Raw genomic sequence first — 14,425 nt, forward strand, 5'->3', positions numbered from 1 at the left:
GAGTAGGAGCGAGAGAAAGGAGAGAAACGAGAAGGAAAGCGGCCGCGCGGAGAAACGGAGACGAAGAGAGGCGTAGAAAAGGAAGGAGGAAAGAGGAGAAGTCCAGAAGAAGAAGAAGAAGAAGTCGACGACGAAGCGGAGGAGGTGGAGGGCACCCGATGCGAGTCGAGTGCGTTGACCTTAGGATTCGACGAGCGTCCTTGAGGATACCAAGATGGCGGGTTTATGCAACCGGCCACAATGGTATCCGCGGGCAGCGTCTCTCTCTCGTCGCGTTCTATTTGACGCACGACGATTCGACGCGCTTGCATTCTCGAGGGACTCTCTGCTCGGTGCACATCGCGCACACCGTCGCGCGGCTCGCGGGATACGCGCGTGCACGCGCAACGCGCGTACCATCGCCACCGACATGAGCTTAAGACGCGCCGTTAAAGCCAGTCAGTCCAGTTTCCATCGCGGCAGCCTGCACGGGACGAGCCGGGAATACACGGCGTGGATTCGAAAGGAAATCAAATCCGAGGAAAGGCCAACGAACGGCCTGGGATGCGCTCCACGACCTCTGCGACTCTTTTCCACTACCTGCGCTCCGTTTCGATCGCGCCAAATGGAAAAGCGAGCTTCGTCCTCGATGGCTTCCTAGAGGGTTCCCGTGAACTACTCGTTGGATCGTCAACGACCCTGTTCGCCGTTCCGAGCCACTTTTTTCTCTCGACTATCGTCGATTCCTTTCGTAGACGTCCTCTCTGTCCCGAACCACGCTCGTTCCCGTAACATTTTCTGAATTCCTGCTCCGGCCGCGGCTATTCATAGCTCCCGAGGTATTTTTACCGGCGATCGTTCGCTTTCTTATTAGAACGAGATCGGTCCGTTTTCTCGATCGTCCGAACGCGATCTCGCGTGCGTGCGCACCGTCGACGACACGAAACGATTCGTCCGAGCGGCCAATAAATTTTGTCGACGGCTGTCATCCGCCGGCCCGTAAAGATTCGGGAACTGGAACTCAGGAAATTGGTACGTCAGTGTCATCGGGACGTAAAAACTCGTTTCTTGTCTACTGCACGCCGTGGCACGCATATCGGGGAAAAGAGCCGCGGGGATTCGATACTGACAATCGAACCTCGACCACTCTTGGACCGCTCGTACGTGTGCGTGCGCGTTCGCGAGGGGGAGTGCGCGCGCGTAAACGTGTGCTCGCTCATACAGGTTGGCAACGAAGCACGAGTACACGGTTACACGGGCACAGACACCGCGGAGAGACACGTACAGAAGGTACACACGCGCGACTCGAGCAGGGATCCTTGATCCTACAGGAATGCAGTCTTGGCGGCCCACGCGGCTTCAAGTACCTCGCTCTGCGTCTCTGTTCGTCGTTCCCTTTTCGAGTCGTTTCGTTCCTCTTTCTTTTTTCGTTTTCACCGGATCTAATCCCCGTAGGGCCGACTCCGTAAAGCAAAGAGTGGCACTGCTCGAATACGCGTGCCTTCTCGTTATTGCGTAGGCTACGAACGAATCGTATTCTTTTAATCGTGGGATCATCGAAAGAAAAAGTTACGTGATCCGGCACAAAAGGGTGGAAAGTAGATGGTAATCTGTGGTGGGTCGGTCCGTTCGCCAAGATAAATTGTCCGTACCACCGTTATCCCCGGTATCGTGAAATCTGAACTTGGGAAATCAAACGCGGTGATTCGTCAGGCGGTCACAGATTCCTCGATTAAAGCGGGAAAAGATCCTATACGATAAATCGTTCGAAGCGCAGAAATCCAAGCAGGTAAGAGGAGCTTGCATCGAGTCTTTCCCGAGGAAGCTTCCCGCGTCTTCTTCGTTTTCCTCGCGTCGCGATGGGAAGCACCGGCGCGAAAACTAAAAATAACGAAATAACAAAAGCGAGCCACGGGTTGTTCCGAGTGGCGATTTTTCGCGACACACGGCCACGTCTGGTTATTAATTCCTCGTCGTTTAACGTCCGGCGAAAGAAAGGTACTCGGGTTTCAGCTCGGCGTGTTTCGCCGTCATGCGGCTCTCGCGTGATCGAACGAGCCACGTCCCCCATAAATAAACTTTTCATACATCAGCTTGGAGACCGGGCGAGCGCGGAATAAAGCACATAGAGAGATGAAATCATAGGCTGCGCGCCGCAGGATACGCCGAGCATCCGCACCGACGGTGTCCGGTAGCTCGCAGCGGTTTAATCGACGTCCCGCGAGGAACTTTTCCTCCGTGTATCTCCACCGAGTGGTTAAGCGAGCGCAGCGCGCTGTATACACTCGCTCGAGAGGGAAGATCATCTTCGATCTTCAAGGTCGACTGCATGCGGCTCGAGGCCTTCTCGAGGAGGCGTCGATCCAACCGTGCCAGCGAATTCGTTCGACTGTTTTCTTCGTTCCGTAGTTGTTCCTCTTTCGTATTCTCCTACCTTCGGGTTACGCGTTTTCCAACCTTTCCTTTTATTCGCGAGACTTTTCAACGTGACTACAAGATGACGACCGAAGATCATTTGGACTTTTCCTTCGACCATGCAGACGGGGAAATGGTTGATCTCGGGGTAAGCGGAACACGAGGAAAAACGAGTAGAAATTGTGCTAATTATGTAGAATAGGGTTAACCTCGATGATCCTGATACGAAGACTTACGTTTGGAGTAATATCGTGTGCAGTTACTAATGAGTATATGTACTGAATATACTTGCAAGTAATGGAATTTAAACTTTCACTGGTAGAAACATACATTTTCACACCTGGTTAATTGAAGCGTGCACACACGTACTTGTGCATCAGTTTAGAAAACCCCTTTTACTATAATCCACAAATTTGACGCTCTACCTGTTTGCGAATGTTATTTCGCAATTGATTGTTCGCTCATATCGAAATGAAATATTGCTAGTTTATGAAATCAAGCAGGTTTACATTATATAACTGAGTGATTATAAATTTATTACGTAAGACGTTATCAACCGCTCAAGCAGTAATACGAGCAGTGCGAGTCCCAATACCGTAAATAGATAACTAATTACTGTCTCTCCAGAATTTCGATAAGATGTTTGATTACGATATTTGGGGAGAAGAAGGAGAAGGAGAAGATGAAGGAGAAGAAGAAAGAGAAGGAAGGGAAGACTATGAGGCACGAATGGAAAGAGAAGAATCGATCGGCGAAGAGTCCTCGTGGAATGTGGTCTCGAAATGGAGCGTCGAGAGCGAGGCATTTCACGATGAGGAAGAAGTAGGTGAAGCAGAAGAGTTATTTTCCTCGACGACTTCTACGACGGAAAAGTTGGACGAGGAAGCGCGAGGAATAGAGGAGTCCGTAGTTGCCGGGATACCTGAAGAGGTGCGCATAAACCTGTCATTCGCTCTCGTTCTGCCCGTGGTATTGCTATTCCTCACGACCTTCGTGATACATTGAGATTCTAAGACGCTAAACCTTCCGACTTCTCGCCTTTTATCCTCCTTATTCCTACTTTGATCCGTGTATTTGCACATAATGGCGATAAGTTCTTATTGTAAATGGAGGAGATGTAAATAATAAAGAGGTTTCTGGTGTAACGTCCTCTCCCCTTCCTCTGCGGCAGGTTTCCGCCGAACGCGAAGCCGTTATCAACAGAATAAAAGAGTTACAAGGAGAGCTGAGCGAACTGCGGAGGAAAAACAGGCTGTTAGAACTTTGGGTCAGTCGACAGATGAAGAAGGTCAGAGTAAAACGAGATCGGTTCCTTTTTTCTCCAATTTGCATCTCTTCGTTTCGCTCCAAAAAGCAATTGCAATGTTAAATGGTATCTGTCAAGTTTCTCGTAAATAAACCATTCATGTAGGCCCAAGAGAGAATGACACCCTCGGACGCCGATAAAACCATGGAACAGATGGAAGAGGTATACAAGGAAGCGTTGAAAAAGTACAAAATGCAGATCGACGAGATCATGATGCAACAGACTGAACTGATATCCGACTTTGACAATTACGTGAAAAGAGTGCACGCGACCAGAGAGGAGGAACGACAAACTTTCAACGAGTTTCTGGACCGTGAAAAGGAGGTGGCCATCGATTTGGTTTTCGAAAAAACGGGCAAAAAGCTGACAGATAGGATGATGAATGCTCTGACGCGTCGTCAGGTTTGCGTGTATGGTATTAATTATCGGATCGAACAGAAAATTCGTAGTATCTCTCACACTTACGACCTATCGTTCAAACTAAACTGCAGTTATATAGTTAACGATAATAAATCAATTAAAAATGGCAACTACTGAAATAGAGGTCGACCCAATAAATTTCACTACGAACTTTCCAAATCCGATACAAATGATCATTGTTCGGTTAGAATAACCCTCAAAGTCTTAGACAGACTTAAACCCTCAAAGTAGACAGAGCGTCGTGAAGTGTTGGCAGCAGATCGCGTGAAGTACGTATTTCTTCAGCATCGTCTGGAAGATCTGAAGGTGCGGCTCAAGATCGCGGAAACTCTAGGTGAAGGAATGACCACGATGGACTACGAGGCGCTTCACGTGGCCAATATGGGCTACAAGAACAGACTGGATGAACGAGATAGCGAGCTGGAGAAACTACGGATCAAGTACCTTCGTGTTTTCGTTTCTTAGACAAACATTTCCTTCCGCGGTGATTATCGTGCTCGATCGTTAACAGAATTGCCGAGACGGTAAACGGAGTGGCTCAGTATAAAGAGAAAGAGATATGCATCGTGGAGGACATCGAGCACCAACAGCGAAGTCTGAGCAAGTATAGCGACATTAACGCCAACATTCGAGAACGAGTGAACGTTGTTCGACTGTCGTTAAACGGAATACGGAACAGCATAAACGAGAAGAAAATCGGAGCAGGGCTGCTAGTGGCTCCGTAAGCCTCGCGAACGTTCGACAAACGATTGTTTCTTTAACCGAACTTTCGTCTACAGACAAGAGTTGCTCAAGATGGAGAGAATGATGAAGATGAAGACCATCTTGGAGGATAAGATTTTCCTGCTAAACCGCGAAGTACAACGCTACGAGGCGGGCAGACACGAGTTGCAGAAAGAAATTAGAAAATCGCGACAGCGTTGACGAGGTGGAAGTTTGGAATGTAGTCACTGACAGGAGGGTAGGAAAATTCTTGGAATTGGCAATATATCGAGTTGGCTAAAAGGTATTCTTCGTTAATATTCCGGTGGCCTCCGTGCGACTACGATGGCAGAGGAGTGTCCCTGTCGTGAAAATCCACACGAAAGGGAATTTGTTCAGCTAGCGATGCAAAACGTGGTATGAAACGATGTGTACGTGACCGCGGACTATCCACATCGAAGGAAATCTCTCGGTATTTATTATAAAATTCAATCCGGTCCTGTAATTTGTTACAATGTATGCCCGTGTAACTGTCTCGCTTAACTGGCAAGCGATTTATCAACCTCACCGTGCAGCTCGTTGTGATTCGCATTTCTCTTTGAAATGGTATTAATTTGATTGGTCGTGTCAGGCCGCCCACTGATGTTTCAAGACCGATCCGTCGACGCGAACGAGCGTACATATTAATCGAATCGACCGGATATCCCGAGGCATCGTTAGCAATTTTTTCTCTTGCGTTTTTAATCAACGTTGTAACAAGTCTGTACGTCCAGGAATTAATTACCAGAGCGTATCGAAAGAAATCGAGTCGGTTCCATGAACTTGAACGAGATTCGCGACGTCGTTTTCCTATTAACTCCGTGGCCGTGGTTCAAAACGGAGCAACGCGCGTACGATCTTAAAATTCATATTACTCTTTCCACGCATATGGAATGAAGATAGGGAACGGATTATAAATTGGCCTGCTTGTTGGAATATTAATTCTCGCCTTGTAAGCGATTCACTTCGCTTCGTTAATTAAACGATAATCCGCGTGTTCTTCGTTTTCGTATCTTTCGCGCTAGAGACGAAAAGACAAACGAGTAGGTCAATTAAAGAAACTAACTATTTATATCCGTCTGCTCTGATAAACGAGAGCAATCTGTATCTCACGATTTCTAAATTACTTAAGCGTAATCCTGAATCGAACGATTTCCGAATCGGTAAAAACTGATTACATTGTCGAGGATTACACCCGCGGCTATTGAAAACTGCGCGTTCGCGAAGTAAGTTGTTGCTCGTCTCGCAACATATTCGCTGGATGATTCTGTTGGATTTCCTGGACAACACGGGCCATATTTCTCCGAGCGTCTAACTTCGCGAAACAACTTCCCCGATGTTTCATAATCGCCATCAGAGCCGGACGATGAGTTAGCGTTCGATTAGCAAAAGCGCTTCATTGTCAGCCACGTGGGTAGTTTCATTCATTCGTCCACCCACGCGAGAACGGCGTTATTTCAAAGATTCCAAAGGTTATCCGCACGCTCACGCGCTCGATCGAGCAACAAACTCGCGAACACCAGCGCGTACTCCGTCGAAAGCTCGGAAAAGAATCGCCTATTAATTTCACGTGGGCGTTTGAACGTGCTTTGACCGGGCCAGATAAAATCAGCCAAGGGTGGATCTCCCGCTGTTCGTATCGGAAAGGGCACGGCATCGATCGACGAGCCGCTTCCCCTCTCGAAGCCTGTTCGCATGATTTCGGGCCAATTAGGAGCGGCGTCGAAGCCATTAATTCTTTTTGGTAATTTGTCCGTGGCCGGAATTGATTTAAGAGCGACGCGTGGACCGAGGGTAAGACGAATGGTTCCTCGTGTAACACGAAAAGAGATGACGTGTCAATTAAGCTACCCTACAATCCGCTGGACGATTATGCGCGAGGGCTCGAGACGCGTGGAAAGATAAATCACGATGAATCCTTCTTCGATCCATCGGGCCAAGTATTCGTATCCGTCGTTCGCGAATCGACGGCTCTCTCGCGTTCTCTTTTATTCGCGGAAAATCGTACTCGACCATCTGACCCACTGACCGACGAATCGAGTGCCGATTTCGAACTTAGAGACTTCGCAACGTAAAAATTTCTGGGAAGAATTTTTATTGCCGATCTAACGTCAACTTCTGCAGGGGTTTTTAATTTCAGGCGCGAAAAGCCTGCCTCGTTCCTTAGTAGACCGTTAGAAGAATTCGTATTCAGTGTCCTGTCGCTACCTGTCGACCTGTCACGATCCTACGATACGCCGAGGAAATTCCTAGCCGCGTCTCTGTTCCTCTTTCGGGTCCTCTCGTATACCTGGCTGCCGCAAATCGCTCGTATCTTCCCAGAAACTCTTCCATTTTTCCCCGAAGCGACAGCCAGGTTCCTTGCTGGAACTTTCTTTCCGTTTCACGGCGGTATCTCTGCGATCTGTGATTCTTACGTGACCGTTTCCGCGACGCGACAGAAACTTAGCTCGTGCAAGTGTCGAGGTCGTAGCTCCATAATAAACAGCGACACCGTCGGTTCCGTACACCGCGTAAGGCGGGTGGTTGGTCAAAGACAACCGCATGCGAAAACAGAGAGAAATCCTCCGACGAATTATGCAGATCTGACGTATTTGCATTTAGTTAGCATACACCGAGGCTCGTTGCACGGCCGGGACTGTGCCATGGACTTTCATCTGTTTACCATAAAAACGTCAACGGGATCCCGATGGATCCCGTCGACGGTCTCACGCCGCCTCGCCCTCGAATCGATACATCGATCTCACGGCACTTTACCGCGAATCGCTGTGTCATAGTTCAGAGGCTTCCAAAACGGTACCGTTTCTACCGGTTAATCGCGACCCAATTTGCGGTAAGTATGGAAATCTTCGAACTTTGAGAATTTGAAACGACCGAGAGCTTATGAATCTTTGAGAGCTTATGAATGGAAGATCGACTGTTCCATTGATAGGGGGTTGCCTAAATTTTGCGAGTCGATCGAGGTAACGCGACAATTACGCGAACGCGGAACCCTTCCGTAAAAGGGAAAACGCGCGTTAAGGAATCATGTTCATTCTCAAGGTCGACCGGTATCCTACCGGCCGCTTACCGTACACTGCATAACGCGTTTCTATTACGCGGTCAATTGCAGCGATTGTTGCGTGTCTCTCGCAATCAGCGCCACAAGCAGCGCGCGTGCTTTCTCTTTCTCCTCTTTTCTCTCTCGCCTTTCTCTTTCCCGCCCTCCCGCCTTCCGTTTTCGAAACTTTGATTTCCGAAGTGGTCTAGCATTATGTCGCTCGGCTACGAGCGGCGATCGTGAGAGAAGTGGTAGCAAAATAGCAGGTACGATGAAGAAATATCGGATAATACCGAGTGTTTGTGATTTACGAGCATTTAAATTATACCGTGCTACGCTTATGCGATTTAATTTAGCGATATTACGTATCGAACGATCGATGTTGCAAGCGAGGTTGGATCGAATGTCGCGCGGTGGTCCGCGAAAAATCGCGGATCATAGAGCGCTGTCACGGCTGGCAAATTGCGCGAGCAGGATTGACGTTTAATGGGTGTCAAAATAACAATACTCGCGACGTCGAGATTAGACAGCGCGCGTCCAGCGAACGAGGACTTGACGCGAGGAAACTATAATCCGGGTCAAATGAAACGAACGATAAATCATATCGATACAGCGGTTCTATTTTTGACGATTCCATCGTGAGTCCAGGCTATTAGTCAAAATGATACGAATGGCCTCTTCGCGTGCCCGATACGAATTACATTTTCTGCCTACTTAATGCTATCTAAATGGTACCGGTTCACGGAAATCGTCCGCTAATCGACCAGCTTGTTCGTATTGCCCCGTATAATAAGATTATGCCGGCTAGTAACCGTTATCGAATTGTACATTTATTCTGGAACTGAAAAATTATGGTGTCGAGTATCCGAATCATAAAGTACTTAAGAGGACTTGGGGATAACGACACGAAAGTAGCAAAGACACGTGACATTAGAAAATACACAATCACCTATAGCTAAAATATATTTCAAGACGACGAACTTTTTAAATTTCTGTCTAAAAAATGATGTAGCCCGAAACTGTCGTAAGAATAGAAAAGTGCACGAAATTTCGAGGTCCGTATGGCGAAAGATCGAAATCGATTGGAAACGGGTCGCGTTACACAATCGTCCCATGGAGATCCTAAATTTAGCAATAGCTCGTCCGCAGCATCGGTCTTCGAGGGTCTCGATCCGGTCACCGGAACACAAAGGTGCCTTTTCGTGCCGGTTGCGCCACACGAAAATAGCGTAATCACGGTGATTAACGAGAAAACTATGTCTTCGGTGGCTTGGTCGCGGTGATTCCGGTCGGAGCAGCACGTAGACGATCGGAGGCCAGCAGCAACCACGTGCATACCTCGTATTGTGACAGACAATGCGCGTGGATCGATATGCGGAGCAGCGATTTAAATACAATTACGCGCACACCATTCTACGTACCTTCCTTCTCGACGGATAAAAGCGTGACACGTTCGAGAAACCGCGGGCAATCTGCCGCTCTTAAGTATTTAGAAACGGTTTAATGGCACCGATTATTGAATCGTCCTCGAACCGGTGCACTGGCATCGCGATCCTCGTCCTTGACAAAAGACAGATGGTGGACAAAATAATGATCGTACAATTTTTTGTACTCGGTGTCGGGAACAATAGCCTTTTCTAAGAAAGAATGGCGATATAGGAAAAGAGGCTGTGCCATTCGCGCGAATTAAGCACGGCCGTGTGTTCGACACGTGCGAAAGAACTTTCTATGAAAAGTTGATCGAAGATGAATCGATCATTGTTCATCTAGGTCCCGTTGAACGGAAGGATCAGAAAGCGCTTTTAAGCGGAGCGATATCGAAAATCCATTACCGAGCGAGAACATATTTCAATCGATACGTATTTTCGAAAGTTCGAAATCGCGTATTGTGAACGGATTTTCGCGTTACACGGGCAGACGTGACCGACACGTGGCCGCGCGTGAAATTACAACGACACACCGAACCGTATATACACGCCCCGCATTATGTAAGTATAGCCGTAAACGTGTAATAAACGAGAAGGAATGCCGCGTTTTAGTCACATTTTATGGGACAAGAAGTCGCGCGTGGGTGAAGGAAGCGGAGAGAGAACTCGCCACGATTTTTATGGTATCGAGAGTGTACATCTGTTTTGTGGCGTGGCACCGATGTCCGTGATAAACATTCGTGTGTATCTGCTGGCACGGTAATCCGTTATCATTGAGTTCCGTTTTATGGCCATCGTCCGCCTCGAGTGCCATCGAGAAAGGTGAAATCTCCAGGGGAACGGTCTTTACGATGCGATTACGAGATTAGATGTAAATATACCTCGTTAACGTACATTTCAGAAATATTATTGTTCGCGTGAAACAGTTTCGAGATGGGAACAACATCCTGGACTACTGCATTTTTTATCTCGCCAAGCTACGAGCACTTTACCTTGCTATTAGCAAGATCGGTTCTTTAATTCTTAAAGTAACATTTTTATCGCACAATGCGCTGTATATCGTCGCGTATGTTTTAAGATCGACCGTTCTAATTGCGAGGTAAAATCTTTCGAAGACATCGTTGCTAATGTAAATTCGCCATGAAATCGCTTTATCTTCGTCCCGGGGAATCCGATGTGATTAACGATAACGTTCGATTTGACGGAAAAGAAACGTACCGGCGCGACGTGGTCGTACGCGATACGCCAGGTATTTTTATACGTCTCCCTCGACGTCCGTAGGTACCGGGTTTCGCCATTAAGCGGGTTTTTGCTCTTATTTATCATCTTCAATTTCACATTCCGGGATATGCAAATGAGACACAGGTCACGCGTTAAAACAAACGCTACAAGGAAAGAAATTCTCAGTCGCCTTTTCGCATATACGCGCTTTTAACGAACACCTACGTCGCGATTCGAAACGCCGCCAACGATAAATTGCTTTCGCTCTAAGGTCGGTCATGGCGCCGATTAATCGAAATAGCGGTCGTGTTGCAATCGAGGAAAGTTGACATCTCGATTCGAAGATGATCGATATTTCGCATCGGCCGCAAAAACGGAGCACAGTTTAAGCGCGGAAACTCGTTAATTACCCATCCGATATGCCGTCCGCAATTTTCTGTTTCGTTGAATCGGACAAATTAATCGAGAAAGAGTGACGTTTCGATTTGACGAAGATCGATATTTTGCATAGACGTAACGGCTGTTAATTATATATATTTCACATCATAGCGTTGATTCTGCTTCGACTAACGGAAAAACATCTCGTTGCAAAGGAAGTTCGCATTTCGATTTGATGAAAATCGATATATTACACCAATGAGAGCAAAAATAGAACAGAGTGCGTTAATTGCACATCCGCTGTTGCGTATGCTTCCGTGTTTATTTTATATACTTCGATTGATCGAGGAGACATCGGTGTCGTAATCGAATGTAAATCTAAGAATAATAAAAACTAAGTTTTCCTTTTACTTCGTGTTATATCGATTTATATATCAATATCGTAAGAAAGTTTTTGTAACAACCGTGGTAACGCGTCACGACGGTTCGATAAAATTTAACGAGGCAAAATTAAAATTGTAGCATAAATAAATACGTTCCCTGTTAACGCGTTTTGTCTAAGAAAAACATTACCTTTCTATTAGCGTAAGTCAGCTCGGTGGACATTAATTTTGAAAGCATCGTACCATTTACGAGTGGAAGGAAATCTCTATTTCGCATCTAAGGGAGCAAAAACGGGGCGCATCAAAGGGTCTAAACGCATCGACGCGTTAATTACACATTGGGTATCGCGTCCGCAAATTTCGCGTCGAACTAATCGCGAACAAACCGGAGAGGAAAGGTGGCTGGCAAGAAAGGACGAAGAGGAACAAAGCGCGAGGAATATAGAAGGAATAAAGAAACACAAGAGAGGAGGATAATAGACGTAGATTATAGCGAGCGGTGGGGGCTGCAGAGTGTGGAGGAAGGAAAGAAGCGGGGTAGAGCGGTCGTTTGCCTTGGATCGGCTCCGAACCAAGTCCGAGCCCAATCCCGAGAGGCCGAGCGCGAACCCGAGCCCGATCCCGATTCCGATCCCGCCTGATTTCCGCCGCGTGCATTCCAACTTGTACGTTCGGACGGGTTCGGCGAGCGTCGAGTTTAATCGGCAAGGTTCGCTGCCGCTCGGCACCTCGGCTCGGCCATGCTGTCGTGCAACTTCGGCTACAGTCGTGTATCAGCGCTCGCGCGGAGTGGATCGCGGAACGCGCTTCGTTCTAAACTCGACGATGGAATGACTGTGATCCTTTTTCTATCGTCGTCACGAGACGCCGAGAAAAGACGCTTGTCCGCGAACTGACGTTTCGCCTGCGCTTCGTCTCGATGTCACCGCGACAACACGCTCGTTATCGATCGAAAAAGTTGCACGTGGTTGCGAGCAGGATTCATCAGCCGGCGCGTTAACGTGCTGTGCGTGTAACAGTGGATGTGCTCCGTCTGTCTGTCGCTGTATGTGCATTCCGCGGACCGCTCGTCATTCTGGATAACGCTCGTGTTGGAGCGGAGGTTCGCGTAGCAACCGCGAGACAAACCGGTGCTGCTCGACGCTGAATCAACAGGTGGGAATCTGCCAACTTACAGGTATCTATTTGTTTCGATTTTTCTGTTGTACCGGTCTCCGCCAGCTGTCAGCTCGGAGCCAGCTGCCGTTGAACCTTGCGATTCCTCGCTCGTTCCTCCACTTCGCGATTCCAACACGCTCGAGGCAACTCCGTTGCCACGGTTGTTTATCGTGGGTCGAAAGGGGCCCGCGTCGTTCGTGCACCTGCGTGGCCCCTTCGCCTTCTTCCTCTCGAAAGCGTCAAACCGAAGTCGCTCCACGTGCGAATGGAAATTATACGATCCGTTGCGTAACGCTAACGTAATACTCGATTCCATCGCTCGCTTTCAAAGAAATTAAGGGGAACGCGTCGGCGTTCGAGAATTCCGTGGATATTCGAATAACAGGTGCGTCGCGCCGTTGACGAACCGTCGATAACGTCGACGGCGTGTTTACGAGTCGCGCGCATGCGCAGGACGTTCCGTTGAATTTTAACGGGTCGCGAATTTGTTTCGCGTGGAACAACGCAGAGATAAAGATCCATACCGTGCGCGTTCTTCGCAAACACGAACCACCGAGAAATACCGAGAACGAGCTTCGCAACGGGATATCGTGGCACGAGGTGCGCGCAACCCCGATTGTATGTACTTCGCCATTAACAGCACGCTAAACATTCTCAGGAAACTTTTCTCACACACGGACCTCGACCATTTTCCGACCCGTACATTATTCCTCCGCGTTTGTTTTCCAACTAGAAGGAATGCGCCTCCTTTCGTTCGTTGTTCCTAACGCTTTTAAGGCATTTCGAGAATTTATTTTGCTCGTAAAGTAGCTGGTCGAAGCGACTAAATACTTTTGTGCGTGGAAGAGTTAATACTTCGCGATCGATCGATTTTACGATAAAAAACCGCGACTCTCCGTGTCAACCTTGACATCGACTCGATATAACTTGGAGTGCCTTGACCTTTCGTCGATAAATCCGTGGGTAGCTTCTTCTTGGCGTCGTCGAAGGTCAACGCCGCTTCCTTCTCCATCCTTTCAGCGGCGATGGTTTTTCGAACGAATCGCCCGGAGCAACTCGAATCGAAATAACATCTCGCTGTTTCGTTCCGAATCGAATCGTAGCGAACAGGACGACGCTGTTTTTCTCCCGATCCGAGGGTCGAATAATTAAGTCGATTCAATACGGCATTGTGAGCTAATGGCAGAAATGGAAAATGTTCGGTCGGTGGGTCTGAATGGCAAATGTCGCGTAGTTCCGTCGACCTTGAAGCATCTTGTTGCTCCACGTCTGAGAACAGAATGCAAAATTGCTACCGCAAACCCGCAGGTATCGAGGATCGTAAAACTTGCCTACGATTGTGCTCGTTTCCCTCCGACGTTCCCTTACATGCTCATGAATGAATCATGACCACCTTTAAGAAACACAGTGGATCCTCTGCCGTATGAAGAACCTCACGTGCCACCATTGGCCATCGATACAGCTACCTGCACTTGTTAATTACGGTGCTCCAAGTCCCAGCCCCGTACCTTGTGTTAGGTGGCCGCAGGTTCGACAACCGTGCTTGTTAAAATACCATTAACTACCTGGTTGGCAATCGTTGGCTACAAGTAAAATCACGATTATTCTTAAAAAGGAATAGGCTCTTTGATACCTCGCCGTTTCTTTTGTAAACGCAAGATCGGTGATAAAACTTCTTTTAACTCCGAGATATTAATTCCTTTGAAGTTTCAGCGATCCGTCGAGTCGAATCAGAGAAAAGTATATGCAGATTGTCGAGTAATTATGCAAGCGGTGAAAAGTAACGTAAGTAGGCTAACGAAACCGATCTCACCACGGTTTTACACAAGCGGATAAAATCGGAATGTTAAACGATGCTCGCGAAACGCTTCAATTGACGATTTGACGAGCGTTCGCCAACAATTAGTAATTCAAACACGCGTTTTCTCTCGAATCTGCCCGTTTCCCTCACGCTAGG

General features: G+C 47.8%; 2 protein-coding genes across 5 annotated transcripts in view; both read left to right on the top strand.

Moving 5' to 3' along the window:
• Positions 1-14,425, top strand: part of Shrm (shroom) — a 161,874-nt gene that overhangs the window by 25,081 nt on the left and 122,368 nt on the right. The window contains exon 1 of one of the 4 annotated variants that reach the window (XM_012290811.2): positions 12,086-12,487. The exons of 1 other annotated variant lie outside the window; for it this stretch is intronic. The gene's annotated coding sequence lies outside the window, so the exon portion shown is untranslated. Of the gene's footprint in view, positions 1-12,085; positions 12,488-14,425 lie in introns of those variants that run through there. 2 more of the 4 variants (XM_012290812.2, XM_012290814.2) reach the window with 2 other exon arrangements.
• Positions 1,562-12,487, top strand: LOC143264180 (uncharacterized). Its single transcript, XM_076530084.1, has 7 exons — positions 1,562-2,542; positions 3,022-3,324; positions 3,566-3,682; positions 3,806-4,102; positions 4,352-4,560; positions 4,632-4,841; positions 4,900-12,487. The coding sequence occupies exons 1-7, from the start codon at positions 2,309-2,311 to the stop codon at positions 5,042-5,044; spliced, it is 1,515 nt and encodes a 504-aa protein (XP_076386199.1). The 5' UTR covers positions 1,562-2,308; the 3' UTR covers positions 5,045-12,487.

This window comes from Megachile rotundata, chromosome 3 (assembly GCF_050947335.1).
Source record: "Megachile rotundata isolate GNS110a chromosome 3, iyMegRotu1, whole genome shotgun sequence".
Taxonomy (NCBI): domain Eukaryota; kingdom Metazoa; phylum Arthropoda; class Insecta; order Hymenoptera; family Megachilidae; genus Megachile; species Megachile rotundata.